This window comes from Hippoglossus stenolepis, chromosome 1, assembly GCF_022539355.2.
Source record: "Hippoglossus stenolepis isolate QCI-W04-F060 chromosome 1, HSTE1.2, whole genome shotgun sequence".
Lineage (NCBI taxonomy): Eukaryota > Metazoa > Chordata > Actinopteri > Pleuronectiformes > Pleuronectidae > Hippoglossus > Hippoglossus stenolepis.
Window position 1 is genome coordinate 21472572 of NC_061483.1, and position 20565 is coordinate 21493136.

Genomic DNA, 20565 nt, shown 5'->3' on the forward strand with positions numbered 1-20565 from the left:
GTGGGCAAATGTTTTTTTTCTATCACAGGACAATGACACCGGGGTGCACTGGCACTGGGCCACAACTGAGAGCATCAAGCAGGGATATTGAGTGTCGAACAACAGACACTTATCTTCCCCTAATTCAAAGTGCATTTACTCACCCAGTGATGAGGATTAATAAGTGCATACAATATGAAACAAGTGGACCAACGTGTGCGTGGGTTCTTGTTTCTGTCACCTCTTGTGCAAACACACTGACCTTGTCAGGACCAGTGGAACCCGTGAGGATCAAAGCCTGGTCCTGAGGAGACAAATCTTCATTTCTGGGGTCCTGGTTAGAGTTAGTTGTAAGATATGAATTGTGGTTAGGTGAAGGTTAATGTTAAGTTTGTTGTTTGTTAAGGTTCTGGATAAGGTTTGTGTTTGATTGTCTATAATGAATGGAAGTCAATACAAAGTCCCAATAAGGATAGAAGTGCAAACCTGTGTGTGTGTTGACACACCTCCACATTTTACTGAAAAAAATTGTGTTTTATACATTTAAATTTTTTAGTTGTACAAAGCAAAAACAAAACGGTTGTTTGTTTAAAATTCTTTCAAAAATAAAGATGTACAGTACTTTCAATTATGAATTTGACCCCCAAATTTCTTTTTTGCTTTATTTTATAAATCTAAATTTATTTACATATTTATAGATTATCTGAAGGAAAAACAATGCATAAGATGTTCAATTAATTTTTCTGACGTTCAATAAATGCTCTCTCACCCTTCATTTCCTCTCTTCTTCCCCCTGTTTTCCTTCTTTTTTTCCCTCTACCCGTCTCATTCTCGCTCTGTCTTTCTCAATACTTCATTTCCTGCTTTCTGTCCACACCCCATCCAGCATAATGACAAAGCGCGCAGCAAAGAGGGCCCAGAAAAGACCCATTGTGTCGCATCAATGCCGTGTTGGCAAAGCTCGCGGGAGGGAAATCTGACTTTCCCAAGCACTGTTGGTGAGCCGGAGTGGGGAGGGAGTAGGTGGGCTCAGTTTGTACAGAGCCCGGCCATTACCGACTGAAAGAAGCAGCTCTCGTCCTAATTAGCTTAAAAGTAGCTTCTGAATCAGAATCTCAGCTGAGGATTCCGAGGTGTGAGAGAAAGGAGCAAAGCAATGGTCCCTTCGATGGGCGGCCGCGTTGGCTGTGGAGACGACAGAGGCAGAACGAGCAGAGGGAAGAAGAAAGAGCGATCACTTAGGACCAACTCTTCTCTGTGTGAGGCTTATGACATGGTGGCCTTCAAACATCATGTCAGAAGCTTGTCTAGACTGGAACTACCTCTGATACATATTAATGGAGAGCGGAGAGGGAAAATGAGAGCGTGGCGGGAGTGACAGTGTGAGATAAGGGGAGGGAGAAGAGACAGCTGTAGCAGGCTTTCCATCCCTAGTGGCCTTGATACGACAGACAGTAATATGATGATTGAGAAAAGGTGTATTCTTTTTATTGTCTGTTTCTAGAGAGTTATACAGTAAGACGTAACATTTTTTCTTGTTTGGGCTGCACTGACACACTCTTATTTCTGATACCAGGCAGGTCTCAGTGTGTTCAGACTGTAAACTCAGACATTCTGTGTTCTCCTGTTCGTTGACTTCCACCTCTTGACGCTTCCATTACTGATTTGAATTTGTCTGTCCGTCCTGGGAGAGGGATCCCTCACTCGCGGCTCTGTAAAAAGTTTTTTTCCCCTACTCTTGGAGGATGTTATTTGGGCTGTACAAAAATGAATTGATTGACTGATGGATTTCAGAGCCAGGCCTGATGAATGTGCATCCTCCAGTGAATACCTGCCTCAGTCCGATATGAGCTGGGACACTTACCAAAGGGGTCAGGATAACTGTGTATCTGTTTGGAGAATGGACGTTTGGATGAATGGATGCTCACAGCAGCCTTGTTCATATATGTAGACACATGATATGAGCGATCAGCAGGTTCCACTCGAGGATGTCCATTCTACTTATCAAACAATTATCACCATATTTGCATCTCAGCCTTATTTATTTAGTTATTTATTTTCATTACCTCCCCAAGAGGTTATAGTATCCTGCTGTTTGTCTGACTGTGAGCAGGATTCGCTAAAAACTACTGAACTAAAGATTTGGACGGGATTCAATTAAGGGGCAGATACAGTTTTTTTTTCTTTCACTTCCTTAAACATTGCGAGATCAGGTGGTTTGGTTGTGGATTAAAGTATTTGGTATCACCAAATTTAAATATTCAAGTAAAATACAAGTAACTCAATATGTAAGTAAATGTTTTTTTGGTACCGCACTGCTCTACAGTCTGGATAATTTCTTTATGTTGCGGCTGATGTAATTTATTTATCTAAAAACAGGAAAAGTTCTGATATGCATTAGCATACTAATATGTATTCTATCAAAGGGGCAGATCCCAATTTTTTTTTCCATTTTCTTGAACATTGTGAGAAAGGGTGTTCTTTAAAATGTTTGTGAATTTCTCAAGAAATAATGCACTGATCATGATAAAAAAAATCAATCACACTTAGATGAGTAATATCTATGAGTGTGTGTGAAATTTGGTGCAGCTTGATTGAATGTAAGGGGACTGCTGAGCTCTACTGAGTAACATTCTTGTTTCCACTATTTGACTTCTTCTAGCTTGCAGTTGTTTCGCTGAGGAGCTCAGCATCTTGCACAGCGACTACATTTAAGACGCACATCTAATTGGTACATCAGGCTCCAGCAGACCTTCATCAGAGAGTGTTTCGTTAAAATGACAAGGATCACACTGCTGCATAATTGCCTTGCACTGCTGAAAGGTGTGAAATGAAGTGAAGACACTGGGATTACACGTCTCCACATTTGGTTAATTGTTGATTTCAAAAGAAGTCTTAATGAATACACCCTGCAGGGAGTTGATTGCTGGTGACTACTTTTACTTTGAAACGTTTAAAACCCACTAACATCTTGCTTTTGTGAAAATGAAGAAAGTATTAAGCATTAACTTATATTGCCATTTATCTACAGTGAAATCGAAGTTATTGAATACACTCACAAACAAATTAACACTTCTGCCAATTCTTAGCTGTATGTCTTTAATTTAAATGATAGCCATGAGAGATTTTTTCAGAAAACCTAATAATTGTTATTAACAACACTCATCACCTCCCTGGAGGTTTCTTCACACAGGTTTTGCAGCTCAGTGGCAAATATTTATGTCAGAGAGACAATACCAACCCAAATAGCCTCCTCCTGCTTTGGCTTTAGGAGCACCTTGCAGCTACAGCTGATATTATGGCTCAGGTCAGGTGATACAGTTAAAATTACATTTTTGTTGATAAATAAAAGACTTATCCTTATCCAATAAGCAACTGAAAATAGTACCCACCTAAAACAGAAACAACATCTAAAACACTGGTGGTGTGTTATAGACTTATTTATTGGGACTAAACCAATAAACCTGTGTAGTAGTGTAATCTCATGTACAAAGTACATCCTAAAAGTTGCATTGACCTCTGGAACCTGGGGGAGGGGTTCAATAATAGTGTAAAATGTTGTCAGAGTATGGAAAAAAATCGAGTTGTGGCAATTATAATCTCAGTATCAAATAAATCTGCAATATAAAAACTGTTAGAAACCATTAAACGTTCAGTGTCTGCTATTTATTTTTTGACTTATTCTCTGTCGGTGAACTTGCACTTGATTAATGTCACTGTAACAATATAAATGCTGTAAAACTACCCATGCATTAATCCTTCAGTAATATCATGACTTACAGTTGAGCCACTTGCTGAAAGTGTAACAGTGAAACAGCATCACCAGCTGGAGTCCACGCAGTATCTCATAGTCAAGTTTGCACAGCTATGGGCAGTGACCTGACTGATAGCACTCTTTTATATATGGAATGTGTTTCAGCTGAACTTGCCTCACAGGGAATTGGGATCATAGTGCCAGTTAGGGAAAGAGTATTCAGGTTCTTTACTAAAGAGTAACTACAGTACAAAAGTACTTCATTACATGGATTGGTTCAAGAAAACTACTTTACTTTGTACTTTAAATATAAAACACTCATTATGATATTGATATTATGTAGGATATCCACTGTCAGTGGTATATTATCGGATCATTATTATTGATGCATGTAGTTGTGACCAAACAGAATTATGTAACGTATAACAATGCATTTTGACTCTGTTGCCTGTGTCAGTAGGTGTTCAGTTTAAAAAGGCATAGAGGTAATGATGTCTGATCTACTGAGTGGGCCACATGGCTTTCATAGTGCTGCCATACAAGCCAGGAGCCAGACAGATTTACCTTTGGCCTCAGCGTACCCTCAGGGTCGGCTCGTAACGCTATTGCGATTAAAGGTCCGGGACACCTGCTAACGCTAAGGTACATCTGAAGGTATGTCCCTGACATCCCCTTGTGGTCGCTAACATTCGCTAACATCAACTGTCTGATGGTTAGCATCTTAATTAATGCTGTAGACCATCAACCATATAAGGGATATTCTCCATCTTCGTCCCATGTTATAAAATAAAAAAAAAAGTCAAATTTTGTAAACCAATCATATATTTTTACCTCTTTCTAAATCTTAATGTGAAATGAAGAGGCTGTGGAGAAAGTATAAGGAGTACAATCAGCTCTCTAATGTGGAGAAGTATTTAGTATCATTGAATCAAAACACTCCAAATACAGCCTCCATAAAATAATAATTTTTTACACCACCACCACTGTACAGTCTTGATATTTGTGGCTGTTCGCTCCGATGTACAGTATAATCGAACCACTCGTATGTTATATGTATGCAGATCTTTCTTCATAATTTAAAAAAAGAAATATTAAACTTTCAATCACGACAGAAATGTGTTTGTAGTGTTTGATAGGCTGGTTTCAGCACCATGGACAGAGAGCTGTACAGTGATTGGGTCAACAATACAACGTCAAGGATTAGAATAATCCACCCATTGGTCTGATTCAAAGTGACAGCAGCTTTACGCACGCTGATTGGCCCAGGGTCAGGATACTTAGGATATGTTGCTCGTGCCATAGCGTCAATAAGAAAATATTATTATAGTCTCATGGTTTGCCTGCAGAAATCGTCTGATTGTCTTAGTCATAGTTCGTTCAACACGCAGCTGAAGCTCTGAGAGGAGACCGTGCGCAAAGAGAAGCGGCTGCTCTCTGGAGGAGGTAAGCAGATTATAGGTTTCCCTTCGGAATCCGTAATTCCTGCCTATGATGGCCAGCTCTCTGTCAAACTGTCCGCACATGTACATGAATATCACCGCCTCATTTATCCATCAAATGCAGATTGTGAATGCAGCCGGCGTGCGTTTTTAGAGGTCCGCCGAGGCGCGCGAGCGTCTTCTCCCCTCTCTGTGTGTGTGTGTGTGTGTGTGTGTGTGTGTGTGTGGCGTGTGTTCTTGGTCGTTAAAATGTAATCACCACCATTGAGACGTGCCTGGAGGGCTAGCTTATTAAATCCCCCGACAGAAAGTCTCAGTTTATCGTATAGCTCCCTCTGTTAAATGTTTTATTCTCTGAAATTACTCTCCTCTATTTGGCAACGGGAAAAAAAAAGGTGTACTCACACACATATGTAAAACGAACTGCAAATTAACACATGCATAAAGGAGCTTTGGAAACTAGTCCCAACCTGCAGCGTCTCCTTATGTTACAGGATCAACAGACTGAAGAAGGAGCGAATCTAAGCTGCCAACTTGAGAGTGTATCCACATGGCAGGTCGGTCCTCTTTTCCCTCTCACCCCCATTTTTTCACCCCAACCGGTCGAACCAGATGCCCCCCCCACCTGGTTCTGCTGGAGGTTTTTTCCTCTTAAAAGAGAGCTAAAAGTGTTTGCTCGTATTTACTTGTAATTTTTTAAGTTCTTGGCCTTACTGGGTAAAGCGCCTTGAGAAGTATATGTGTTATAAAGTTAAAATGTTGTCATATAGAATCTGCCATATGTATGCATGTATTAATGTGTATATATATATATATATATATATATATATATATATATATATATATATATGTGTATATACTATACTATACTATACTATTTTTTGCAGAACCCAATTTTCCCCCACTGCCCGGATTCATTCCACTCAAGCCATGTTTCTACCAGGACTTTGACGAGATCCCTGAGCAGCATCGCAGCATGTGCAAGAAAATGTACCACCTGTGGATGTGTGAGTGGGACATTCAGCAAATCAGTTTACAATGTAATGTATGTGATGAATAGATAGTTAACTGCAGGGCTTAGATTACAGCTATGAAACATTAAACTGATTCTTTCCTCAGAACAACAGCAGAAGTCCGTATAAAGGAAAATGAAATTACCATGGGTTCTCCTGGAGGTCCCACAAACCTCTCCTGCGCGTTTAGCTCACGATAAGAACTACGTAACAGAAGGCGGGTGGTTTACAAGGATCCTTTTGGTCCAAAAACATTTTTACTTTTATTGGCGGCGGCTGTAACATCCTGACTGGTTTATTTGCTAATGAGTCATGGCGCTGACCAGATGGCCTTGGTTTGAGCGGAGCAGTTAACTTTAAAATTGTGTTAAATAATTTTCAGCAGAAGCACTTTCATCAAAGTTTATTACACCATAAACAAGCGGCACAATGGTGTTTGTGATAGTGCTCCGCTCTGGAGGCTCCCTGCCCGTCCATGAAGGCAGGTGAGGGAGGAGAGAGCAGGGGAAGAGCGGCAAATAAAAAGCCATGTAGGTAGATGTAGGTGCCATGACGCTAACTTAGCATGTTAGGAAAAGATCAACAACATGAGTAACTGTAAAGGATGGCATGAAAATAGTTTAAACAAAAGTGGGGCTGGGAGACGGATGATGCAAAGGTTGCAGCTAACCACAGCCGATTTGAGTTGTTTGCAGGGTACAGTCAATAACATGTTTTCCATGAGGAATAATCATATCAACACACATGTATTTGTTGCCCTAAACTCTCTATCGTTACCTCTTTTCTTTTTGCAGGCGATAAACATAAACAGGTATTCAAAGTCTCAATCTGCTTCTGGATGTGCTGCTTCTCTTTGCCCCTCTTGTTTCTGTTGGTCATTCTATGATTCTGTGGATCGCCATATGTTACACTGAGCAAATATTGCATGCACATTGCTTTTTACACATCAGTTCGTTTCTGTCTCATGCCATTAACAGCTTGATTTGTTTGGGTTACTGCCGTGCATTGGGGAAATTGAAGTGTTTCTTTAATATCTGTCATGTTGCGGCTGTGTTTAGCTTGATACTGTCCCTACGAGGCACTTTACATTCTCTCTGCAGACCACAGTTTGAAACTTTGCTAGTTTAGAGAGGAAATATGGAAGCAAAGCACGGAGATTCAATTAGCACATAAGTGCAACTTATGTAGGGAGGACAGTCGATTCATAACATTACTGAGAATGACTAGAACAGGAAACACACAGAAAGGCTATTCAGGGAACACAAGCCATCCTGTGTGTCTAATTAGATATTTCACAGTATGTTTAATGCATGCTCCCTGCGTGGGTTTTCTCTGGGTACTCCTGCTTCCGCCCACTGTCCAAAGACCCGGTGCTTAGGTTCATGGGAGAGAATAAATTGCCTGTAAGTGTGCTCCTGGATGGTTGTTTATCTCTGTATGTTGGTCCTGTGATACAACGGCCACCTGTGTACCACGCCTCTCACCCAATATTGGCTGGGATTGGCTGCAGCTCCCCTCTGACCCTTAAAGGATAAGCTGCATGAATAATGGATGGATGGACATTAAGTTAATGCTCTCTGTCTTCATGTCCACTTTTTTGTTTGTTCTTTCCTGCATGTGCATGTCTTTGCATGTATCAAATAGATGATGTGGTGCTTCTTTGCCTAAAATATCTCTGTCGCGTTCCCACAGTGAACAGCGCCACACTCGCAGTGAATCTCGTCGGATGCTTCGTCTGGATGTTCGGTGGAGGGGGAGTCACCAACTTTGGACTGGCTATCATCTGGCTCCTCATGTTCTCTCCCTGCTCTTACGTCTGTTGGTTTAGGCCCATCTACAAGGCCTTCAAGTAAGTCACATAAAAAGTCCTGACATTGTCATTGTAAAGTTGTTTAGCTTGCGTTTTGCTGGTGCGGTTGTTGTATCAAGCAACACAGTAATAACAAGCTAACAGTAAAGAAGGAATAACTTAAAGCCCCTTACTGAATCAGGAGTTGTGCATTGATGTTGGACATATAATTGCCCCCCCTATGTAAATTGGGGCCCCTTTATGGCCCCTGATTTAGAGAAATCCTAGATCACAGTGCATTTTCTTCTAACACCATGTAGAGAACCATGGGTGTGAACATGCAGATTTCTCCTCATACTTTACAGCTGAGAAACTCAAATTTTCCACATCTTCTCTAAAGCACAAACAATGTTTTCTGAAGATTACATGTGTGTATCTTATGCTGTACATTGTACTTTGTGGAGACAATGTGATAAGTACCAGCTCTCCCCTCTCAGAATGTAACTACGGAAAGGCTTCATTACATCTTCCTCTCTCTTTACCTGTAAAAACAAATTTCTACACTTTGTATGGTTGCAACCTTGTGCAGTCCAGAGTTACCATAGGCTACTATATTAGAATATTTACATGAGGACAAGGTGAAGTCCACATTCACTAACTAAAGTTTGGGGCCTGAACTCAATTGACCTCCAGCAAAGATAAATGTTTAAACCAGATCCATCTGGAAACCCTCTTCTGAAATGGATATCACTATCCAGCTCTAACACGTGGCCATTGACTGGGCCACCAACAGAAAGATGTTGTGTTTAAATGCTGTCTTTATCTCTCAGGCCTTAGCACATCTGCTGTGAGTCGGGGGAAGCCTGTGTGTTACGTAGATGATGCCCTGATGCAAAACGCACTGCTAGATATGTGCATTGCCTGACACCACCTGAAACCAAATGAAGATCAAATAATTCAAATGACCCAGAATATAACATGGAAATACAATCTCACATGTGAACTATTAGATTCAACTGTGTTTTTATTTTTTTATTTTCTCAGGAATGACAGCTCCTTCAACTACATGCTGTTCTTTTTTGTGTTCATGGCCCAAGTCGGCATCAGCATCATCCAAAGCATCGGCATCCCTGGGTGGGGAGTGTGGTAAGAGAAGAAAGCATTATCTCTTTCAAATTGTTTTAAGAGCTCACAATGCTCACAATATTAAGAAATTAGAGTATTGAAATCAATTATTTTTGTACGTTTAGAAATTTTCCCATTGAAATCATTTCTTTTATATGTAGTCTTTCAAGTCAAATTGTTTAGAAGGATTTAAATACATTTCTCAAGAACAAAAAGCTTCAGTGTCAGTGTCTTTGGAGCCAGTCAAGCGCAACCCAAGTGCTTTAGTCACAGTAAAAGTTCTTACATATGTCTTCGCGCATTTTTAAGTGAGTCATTTACTTTTCTGCCACAAGCTAACAATAAAAATCTGAAGTGGTTTTCGAAAGAAAGCTAAATCAGACTTTGAGAGAAACACTCTGACTTCAAGGCAGCCAGGTAGACGGTCCTCGTTCAACGGTTTCATTCACATGTCAGTGATGGGTCGTCAGAAATTACCCTCATATAACATTTATGATGGTCCTGTTATTAGATTTTGAGAGGCTGTTAAAGCCATCCTCGAAATGTCACCTGACTCAGGCTGATGATCAGGAACGAATGTTGTGACAGCCTCCATAAGGTTTATAAATGTCACCATGTGCAACCGGACCTCCTCATGTATGAGCCATAAAACTTTTAAACTTTATATCGCAGCAATTAAAGTCCACACAATTATTGGCATTTAACGTCCGGTTGTTCAGTGGAAGTATCCTGATGAGGAATATCAGATAATGCATTCAAGGTCTAAAATTCTGTACTTTTCTGGATGAAAATTGGTAAATGTAATCTCTCTCTTTTTTCAGTGGTTGGCTGGCAACCATCTCCTTCTTCAGCTATAATATTTTTATTGCACTGGTAATGCTGATCCCTACGATCATGTTCACGGCTGTGGCCTCGCTGTCCTTCATTGCCCTCACCAGGGTAAGAATCTGCACTTTTTAAAAAGAGAAATGTAGAGAGGTATTTTGGAGTGATGACTTTTGGGATGTTTTATTCAACAGCTGTGATTACATTTCATCAAAAGCATTTCTGGTGTTTTAATCCTTTTAATATAATTTTCTGCAGATGTTAAAGATTCCTTTATATTTTGATGTGAGGGGAAATAATAAATGGGCCTTTATCAGTCCAGAATTCTAGATTGATTTAGATGGTTTAAACTAACTAGGTCTAATTGAAAATACTCTATAATACTATCAGCTAAAATTCATAGAACCATAATGGTTTTGTTGATAATAACTTGTTGTCTTACCTTGCTGCAGATCCATAATTTCTACCGTGGCAGTGAGGGCAGCATGTCCAAAGCTCAGGAGGAGTGGGCCACAGGAGCCTGGAAGAACCCTCATGTCCAGGCCGCGGCCCAGGAGGCCGCCATTGGGGCCGCTACCGGAGGCGTGCAGGGTCAGTACTCCAGCCCACAGTATAACGACAACCAGATGTAAACGGCTCAAGGCAGGAGGTGTCAAAGAAATGACGTAACAGTTATGCCAAAGATTGAGTGGCAGGGTTAGGAAGGATCTTAGCACGTATGTATTAAGTTAAGAAATGTTACAGAAGAAAATACTGGCATATTTCAACATGTTCAGTTTTTATATCTGATTCAGCAGAAATGATCGTAAAGTATTTCATTATTCGGCAAATAAATATCTCATTGGGATGCTGGTTTTCACCTTCCAGTGTTATGCTGACTATTTGTTATGTTTTATGATTTTTCTCATGTTTTTTTTTTCCTGTTTAAAAAGATGTAATTAGTTTTGAATGTGTGTGATACTTTAGCGGCTCCATTATGAGAGCTGTGTGTTTTGTGTTGACCTGCAGTCTGAGCAGTTTTTACAAAAAGGAGGGAAGGAAAAATATTTTTTTTTCATCAAAAATGCAAAATGATGTGCAACAACCTCGATGTCATTAAGATTAAATTATTTAGTATTTATTGATTAATAAATGTATCTATAACTGTACATGTTAAATTGATAAATGACTTAGGATGTCATATTTTAGAGAGACTCAGGGTAAATGAATTGCGATTTTGTGATTGTATTTAAAACGATGCTACTTTCTGTGACCTCGGCAAGAATTCATCATGTTTCTATGCAGTTTATCAATGAGTGCACTGTGAAATTAAAGAGGGTTGCAATGTGGAAAATGAAACATGTCTCTATTGCAATATGAAACATTGTTATTATAAGACTTTGGCTGGATTTAAATTGAAACAGAAAGTTAAATCTTACTTGAAGCTGCCTCTTTGATGCCTCTTGGAAACATCGGATGGTCATCACACAGGAATTTACTCAGTTTGAATTAGCTCCACGTAAATTTAGAAAACAATAGAGCAAAGAAAACCAATAGGTTTTACTCTGATTGTCAGTTTAACAACTACTTTTTTTAGTAACTGTGCAGTTGTGCAGACTTTTCTGCTGCTGTGTGGCTGATTGACCACCGAGAGGCGCTGAAGGTTTATAGAAAGAAATAAAATGCTGTAATGCTGTAATGTGCACAGATTACCTTCATTCATCCTTCACAGATCATAGTCTGCATTCACGGTAGTTCCTTTTATTTCCAGTTTCTCAATATTTTTCTTTTTTTAATCACTCGTTCCTCCTGGTTCTTCTTCCCCATCACACAAAATGGGAGCTATGGGAATCCATCACTAAACAAACACCCAGAGCAACAGATATGACGTAATGTGTTATCTTATTCTTATATGATGTTATTTTTTCATCCCACGGACACTGTTACATACATATTCATTTGTAGCCCTTGTGTTATGCAATATAACGAATAATTTGATTGCAAATATTTATTTTATTATTATGCACTCATGCGAGGTAATGTCTTTGCATATATCATTCTTGAGTTTTTGTTATACTGGCTCAGTTAAGACACATCACTCAATCATTAAAATGTTATTTCAAAATGTTTCCAATACATTACACATAGAAAATGTTACTGCTGCTACATTTTAAGACTGTTTGAATAGAAAATGTAAGTATGAGATGCATTCTTGTCCTGCAGGTGGCAGTATTGCTCCTCTAAAGCCGTTTGCACACTGTTGTCCCTCCACCAGGGGCACTACATGACATTTTTTCCCCCTCCCATCTGTCTATTTATGAAGCCTCTATAAGAACACAAGAAATCTGAGATAGTTAAGGTGATTGATGCCACTTGCCAAACTAAAAATAGTGTTTTTTTCTATGCAGCAAACATAATTTCTCACTTGACGTGCTGTGAGCAGGTGACCATCATAAATTAGATTCAAAATACACTTTAAAGGGATTTATCGGTGGACGTGCTGCTCCCTTCAGTCTGCCTCTGCCTGCGTCGTGAGAGTGATAGAATTACTCTGAGGAAGGGGGTGGAATTATACAGCGATACAAAAACCCAGAGGACCCTCCAACAGCCACCAACAAACACTGTAATTGCCACACACAGGGAAATCTCCTGTGACAAGCAGTGACAGCAAAGGCACGCGCCTTCAGGTAAACAGGAGTGGCTGTCAGCTACAGAATGCACTCATTGATTCACAACAAATAGAGACTGTAAAAAATGTTTTCTCCTTTTACCATTATATGCTGTCCGTCCGTAAAAAAAAAAATATTATGAGGAAAAACTACAAGCCTCCAGTCATTTCTTTCTGCAGATCTGAATTGGATGCCAACTGTGTGTCGGGATGAGCCCCACTGGGCTACAGTAACTTGGCTAGTGAGGGAATCCAAACTGGCCATGGTACTTGGTAGCAAGCGCCTACAGAGCTGTATTGGGACTGTACTGCACTGGCTTGTTTGTGGTATGCATAATGGTTTATCTTGTTATTCAATAGCATGGAAAAATTCATCTAGCAGAAACAAACTGTAAGTTGGATAGGTCAGATGTGGAGTTGTGTCTTCACCCACCTGATGAATGCAATTACAACTCTCACGTGCCTTCTTACTCTGGTTTTGGACTCCACCACTTAGGCCAGGGGAATACTGTATCTGCTGTCAAATGTTCCACTTTCTTCTCCAACTAGCAGCTAACTTTGGTTACTTTATAGCTGCAATATCTAGGAAGTGAACCAAAACAGTTGTGGGCTGGAAAAACAAAAAACTAAATGTGAGAAAGACCAAGACCCTTACAGGATAAGCCCTTTAGGCAATGTGTGTGCTGTTTCTTGTGGGAATCAAAAAAGTGAATGTGGATATTTTTACTTAATTTAACAACATGAATAATGTTCTGATATGCAACAAGGTTTGGGGAAAGGAAGAAGTGTGTGTGTGTGTGTGGTGGGGGGTCCATCTGAGGGGGACCGTGTGAACTAAAGTTGACAAAGGACAGAAGCTCTCTCTGTTGTATTTATCATGTGATATGTTGCAAGAATGCCACACACATACCATCTGGACAAAGCTGTACACATGTGGAGTTATGAACTCACACACTGAGGTTTGCAGTTATGCTTGTGCATGTATATAGGAAGCTGGGGTCCTAACATGACCTCTGAGGTCACAGACCCACACAGACACCCCGTAGCTTAAATGTAAAAGAATCGAGACGAGCAATTCCATTAAGAAAGAAGTGCACTCTCCTTAACATAGTAATTCACAAAGATTTAAAAAATACAGCAAACTCATTAGCCAGTCTATATAGACAAAGTTGACAAAGACTAATGGTGAGCACATGACAAGAATCAAGAACATGTTGTTTAGACTGAGTTTACCTATAGAAACAGGCTGGGATCAATGTGTGGGTGTGAGTCATTAAACTGTTTGTGAATGTGTATCTGCAGCCTGAGGTTAAGCAAACTGGGCAGTAAATGATCAAGCTGATTTAAAGTAGAATAAAAAGGAAGAAATATAGTTCTGTTCATTATTATTAGAAAAATTGCACACGTATTAAATCCTGCTAATTATCCTGAAATGCATCATTATTACACTGCTAAACTGAAAATGTATGTGTTTATATTAAAGTTATTCTGAAAGATATAATTCAACATTTTAGGAAACAGACCCTCTGCTTTTATTGTTGAGAGTTGAGATAAATACCCCTGTGATATATGTAACAGTAAATGTTGCTCCTGGACTAAGGACTAGTCTGGATTTCCCTATTAAACTGACTGACTGCAGCTTCATATTTACCAGGCAGATAGTTTGTGAGATTGTATTGATCTTCTCTTCCGAATCCCGTGAGAGAGGGTAAGAGAGTGTTTCCCAGAAAGTTAAACTATTCCTCTAACAGCAAAGTGACCTTTGAGGGTGCAGCCCCAGCTGGACTTTGATATTTCACTGTTGACACGGACTCAAACAAACACACAAATCAGCAGCTCCACCAAAGCTATTGGCATCACGCAGTAAACCATCCCACCCTTGATCCTTTTTACATGTGCACCATGATGAGGAGTCACAGCTTCCAGCCAGCTACTAGGGAGGGGTCACCCACTCGTCTGGAGCAGGGCCATGTTAGTCAGCTACAGCGAGGGAGCATCCCTTCCACCAGTCTGTGAAATCACCCATCTGATGATGGGAGTCTTCCCCCCTGATGGCACAGGAAACTGGGACAGTGGAGGCTGGAGACTGAGTCTGGTGAAATATGGGCCTGTCAGAGGGGAGACAGGCTGAGCAAAGTTCCGTGGGGGTCGTCACTCCCCGGGGGTTGACTTCATCATTGACGCTCCCTGCGGAGCCAGTGGAGGGCCAGGTGGTGGAGCAGGGGACTTTGCCGATTAAGGCCGTAAGCCTAAATCTCCCATCTACAAGATCTCCAACAATTTCCTGGAACTTTCCACATAAACATTCAAACTTCAGTTGCTCACTTTCAAGGAAGGAAAGCCTTAATTAGAATTTATTGCCCGGTTCTGGACTCCCAGGGATCGGTTTGCATACCCCTTCAAATTGATGAGCAGGGAAATTGAAAGAAAGTAAGTTGTAAAAAAAAAAGGATTTTTTTTCTTTTATTTTTTGCAGCAGATACCAAAGAACAAGCCAGATGTTTCCTCGATGAGGCAGGTGGGTATTTAAACTGTCAGGCGCTGCTCTCCCCTGTCTGTTGGGGCTGCGACACAAGTTTCCTCTTTGCTTTGTGGAACGGCCATCGCTTTCGAAGTGGAGTGTTAAGGCAAGTGAAATGTTTAACTCAGATATATATGGCGGCAGCAGCTCCGCATAAAGTCTGCAAAGGAAGAGCTATTATCAAAACAAATGAGGCAGCATCTGCAGCTGCATGTAAATCAGAGCACGTTTCCCCCTCCTTCACTATTCAAACGGTTTCAGCCATTCACTATCTCCCAGCCTGTGGTTTCTCATCTGTCTCCTTTCTTCCTCTACAAAGCCAGCCTTTCCTCTTACCTTCCCCGTGCAACAATGTGTTTATCCCTACGGAAATGAAGATTTCTTCACATCTTTATTCATTTAATTAGGTCTCAAAGCAGAGCCGGAGCCAGAAGATGAATTACCTGTGGCCTTGATATTGTGCCATAGAATCTCTACACAGTAGGCTCTGCAGAAATTAGACCTTAAGTCTGGAGGTGGGCTTTTTGGCAATGTCAGCTCACTAGACTAGTCCCTATTTTCTCTTTCCACTAAATTCAATTATCCTCACATAATCCTGCTGCAGTGAAGAATGGAGGTCTTAAGTTATGTCTTTTAGCCCCGTCTCATTGTAAGGCAGCTCGTCAAATTAGGGTGGAGTCGCTCAAGTCTTTGTCAACAGTTAGTCTTTTTATTGGAGGAAAGTCAAAGTCATGTCTCTGAGAACTTTGGAACTCTGCTGGAGCTGAGCACTCTGCTCTAGAAGAATTAAATCTTGCAAATTAGCATAAACAAATAGCAAACTGCCTGAGAGATATTACAAACAATTAAATAAAGATGCATGCATTCGGTAACAGCTTAATTAAGCTCTTGCACATGCTACAGAGACAACAAGCCAGATTAAACACAAACAATAATTATTATAATTTAAACACAAACAGTCCCTAATGATGTGACCTCAGCACGAACTAATACACAAGTTGGGTCCCAATTCAGGGGCCACCTCCTCAAGAGGCCGAGGTCTTTGCTTCACATGAGGGAGGTGGTCTTTGTGGCCACGGAGACCGTGAAGGCTGAAACTAAATTGGATGGTCTGGTCTACAGAGGATTTCCTTGATCACTGTCCCCAGCTTGTTGCATCCTTTTTGCAGTCGTGTAGCAACAGAGCTGAAGTTTGACAAGATAAGCTTTGATGCCCCTTGGTTTTTTCACGTGTGCGCGTTAGGTTGAGTTGCAGCGTCGGACATCCAGTCGCTAACAACAAATCCTCGGATAGGTTGTCAGCCTCATTCGAAGGAAGCTACGGTATGAGACTGTGTAGTTGTGCAGCTGTGATGCATTTGGTCTTCAAATGCAGCCCCTAAAGGATACAGTCTCTGAATTGAGACACAGACTCAATACAGAATAGAAAAAGCTAAAGGAATGTCTTTTCGTGTGTTTTTTTTTCTCGTTATTTGTCCCAGCCAGTTGCTGGAGGCATAACATTTCTTCAAATTGTTAAAAATGTTAATTTAGACTAAGAGATAAACTGAGAAATGTTCAGTGGTCAAAGGTCAAGATCAAGATAGTCTTGTTGGTCTCGTGAATTAAACTTCCCGGATCACCGTCCGGGAATTTCTTCAATATTGGTAAAACATGTTCATTTGGACTCACGAATAAACTGATTTGATTTTGGTGGTTGAAGGTCAATGATCGAGGTCATGATGATCTCACAAACCTCGTTTTTACATTGTGAACACATAATCTTATAAAACGCCTCAAGAGAATCCCTTCAAATTTAGCACAAACGTTCACTTACACTCAAGGATTAACTGAATTAACTAGATTTGGGTGTTCAAGGGTCAGAGGAACAAATCAGTCTCAGTTGGTGTTGACAGGTCATAACACCCTCCACAACCTGTCTATATCCATCACAGATCCCTGAGGTTCAATCTCCTCCACTTTCATGTACAGGCGCATGTACAACTGTAATAGCCCACCGTCATCCTGCAGCCCTCGTTTGGTCATGACTGACAAGTTCAAACCACAGAGCTGGTGTTTCTTCGTGTTTTTCTTCAGCAGCATAACTCCCATGGCTTCCATTCCTGCAGGGGCTTTGTGTATTCAATGACGTCTGGCCACTGAGAATGCTGGAAGATCTAATCAGTCCTGCTCCACTTCACTGGATCTGTTTCCTCAATTAGGTTTGATGCTTCCAGCTGTGAAATGCTTGTTGCTTAACATAGGTTTGCTGCGAAAGTAAATGCAACTTGTTGTCGGGGGGGTATTTGTCTTGAGGGTTTTTATTGGCTCTCCCGACAGATCCTCTCCTTATCGACAATCAGACATAACATTTTGCAGCCCAGAGCAAAGTATTTACATATGCAACGGATTTTTGCTGTTATCGTGCTGCAAGCCGATCTGTGTGCAGTCTCTCATCTTCCCCGTTTCTCAGGATACTAACACACTATCTTGTCACATGTTCTTTTGATCAGGTGCCAAGCTGTTTCGCAGAGCTCACGCACCGAATGAAAGAAGGCCTGCAACATTCAAGGGGAATTACAACACGCCTGCAAGTGCAGAGTGTGTAACCATACAAAGAGTGATCTTACCCTGGTTTGACTCTTGGATCGGGAAGAGCAATGACGCTGCACATCCTGCCAGCTAATCAGCAACATCTGACTCGTACAATCCCCTCGTAATCAAACAAGCATTTATACCAACACTTCCTCCTGCTACGTGCTGCTAGTTGTGTTAATTTGTCCCTCATGCCTCCTCCTGTTCTACTTTCTCAGTACCATGCTTCTGCTGGCACTGCTGGCAACGTGCATCATGTATATTCCATATCGCAGCGATACAGCGTGTGTCTGGCGGGCTTTGTTCCGTACAGCCCCTTAGGGGTGTTTTTATGTGCTCCATTCAGAGTCTCACACTGTTTGAATTCACTCGGGAAACACCCCCTAGCACATTTGTGATAAATACAATTGCATATTCATTTGTTGCAAGAAATGGGCCTAAATCATTTACATGTCTCTAATTCGACCGCTTTGACAGAAATGGCAGACGCTGCTGTTTGGAAATGTAGTACGTCTTTTTCATTACCAACAACAAGGACAGAAAGCCTGCACTTTAAAAAGCGGCTCCTGGTGGACATTGTGCAGTTCTGGGTTGCATCCCACTGAGGAATGAATATCAGACTTAATTTATGCTACTTAACCAGATTGCAGGAAAATATGTGAAAGTAGAACCGGAGGCCCGCTTGTGAAAAATGAAAACCTTTCAACATGACAAGCAAAGTCTATGCAGTGGTTTTTAGGAAAAGTATTACCTCTAAGTAAAAACAATTCAATGTACCATTTGTCTTCTCCCTCATTAGGAGTCGCCCATCTGTTCCCGCTCCTGTCTGTCTCTCTCACACACATACACAAACAAACATATAGAAACACACACATGCAGCCACATTAACATAATAAACACATATGGTCAAAGTCGAGTAAAGCGGGCACGTACCGCATCACTTTCCCAAAGCAACCCAATGTGGCACAGAGAGCTGGAATGGGCCGATTTTGTGTGAACAGCCTGAACAAACAGCCCATAACAAGAGGAAGTCCCTTCACTGGGGTCAGAGTTTTGTTAGGACGGAATATGAGAGTGAGAACTGCGTATCAAAACAACCAGATAATGGATTCTCATTCCTCCGGGCGACAGGAAATACTTCAACAAGGAATGTCTCTGTCTTTTCCAAATAGGATATTTCACAGCAGAATTACCACCTCGCAGCTGTATGCCTCCACCAGCCAGTCACAATCTGCACTGGGTTACCATTTTATTAGGTACAGGGCAGAGTGCAAAGCAATAAAATGGAGTATAAATGTTATCTCTGCTAATATCCAGTTTTTGCCAAGAATTTGTCAGAATGAAGTTGATTCACCCCTTTTTTAGGAATAGTTTCAATTCAATGTTGTGTTGACGTAATACTTTGTTACCACCCCCTCCCACGAGGAGCCCCAAAAGGGTCAGGGAGAGAATGTTTTTGAAGATTACTCTGCTGTCTCCAATATGTTTTGCATTCTCTCATAATACTTTTGTGTTACCTCAAAATATATGTTGCATTACCTTGCAATCATTTTGCATTTCCCCCTCAATACTTTTGTTCTTCTATTGCTTCTGAGCCATCTGCAGAAGAGTACAGCTCAGGTCGCAGTTTTCTGTCTGACCGAGCCCGACCTCAACCCGATGGGCTTTCCGTTTTTTGTGTCCGAACCCAACCTGAGCCCGATTGCTTTAAGATAAGCTGCATTGTTTTATTCTGTCCCTGACACCCATGGTAATTGATTGTTTTCCCCAACTACAGACACGTGCAGTGTAATAAATTGGGTGTGGGCCACTTCAGGCACTTCTGACCTTCTTTGGACCAGACAAAATGGCTGTGAGCTTTAAGTTAGCAAGGTGCAATCTGGATGTGAACCTTAAGTGGCCCATGTGGCAAATGGAGAATACGGCCCAAATAGCACAAAACTAGTTTGGCCCACTTTTGGCACCTTTAGTTGACATGCGGTATTGCTATGGCTTACTTGTGGACCACATCTACCAAACAGGAGTGGACTTCCCAAGTGCCATCACTCCATGCAGTATGTGGGCTGGATGACAGTGTGGGCCAAATCTGGGCTTAAACAATTTTGCTATGTGACTAATTTGGAATCAATTAGTGTACTCAGGACAACTGCATTGTTTTAGCTCACAACAAGTATCGTGAGTTAAAACAAGAGTATTTTAAGTGAATGCAAAATATTGAGAAGGCAACATAAAAGTAATCCTCAAAAAAAAAATCTTGCTGTGATCATAATTGTTCTTCACCTTTATTTCGGAGATGAATCCTCATATTGTTATATCACTAGTGTGTTTCTGTACAGTTTGTGCTTTTGTTTACACTTGGATGAAGTGACTCAATATTATCTTGACTTTTGATCATCAAAGTGTGATTGAAGCTTGTTTGAACTCTACAAGTGCTACTCCTTGGTTCACATTTCCACATGACAGTGGGACACATCATCACCATTACTCTTCAAGTCACTGGTACCATTAGATAATGAAAAGTGTGCAACTGCATTGAAAGACTGTAAACAATGCATTAGTTTCGATAACATCACAAGCTCCTCTCGCATTGTTGCAACACAGCATCCTGCTCCATGTCATGTTCAGAATCAAGATGTCACGGAGAGTAAACCTGCAGAGATGAATGGGTCTGTGGCTGTGTGGTGACAGTGTGTGACAATAATGGAAATATGAACCAGTCAGAATATTTGTCAGCGTCGACACATCTCAACATCAGCCAGAAACTCTTCTACAGCATAAAAACTAGTGGGACTGAATTGTGTATGTACAGCACCGGTTCCACCACTGTTTGGTGTGTGTAGGTATATTACTATATAAGCAGTGTGTGATTTTCTATATTTGAAAAGGTCTTATTTGCATC

At 40.9% G+C, this 20565-nt stretch overlaps 1 protein-coding gene across 1 annotated transcript; it reads left to right on the plus strand.

Moving 5' to 3' along the window:
* The first annotated feature begins 4966 nt into the window (after positions 1 to 4966).
* LOC118105391 (secretory carrier-associated membrane protein 5) lies at positions 4967 to 11262 on the plus strand. Its single transcript, XM_035153139.2, has 7 exons — positions 4967 to 5176; positions 5667 to 5729; positions 6060 to 6179; positions 7878 to 8034; positions 9019 to 9120; positions 9921 to 10038; positions 10377 to 11262. Exons 2-7 carry the CDS (start codon positions 5723 to 5725, stop codon positions 10554 to 10556), a joined length of 684 nt encoding a protein of 227 aa, XP_035009030.1. The 5' UTR covers positions 4967 to 5176; positions 5667 to 5722; the 3' UTR covers positions 10557 to 11262.
* The last annotated feature ends 9303 nt before the right edge of the window (positions 11263 to 20565 follow it).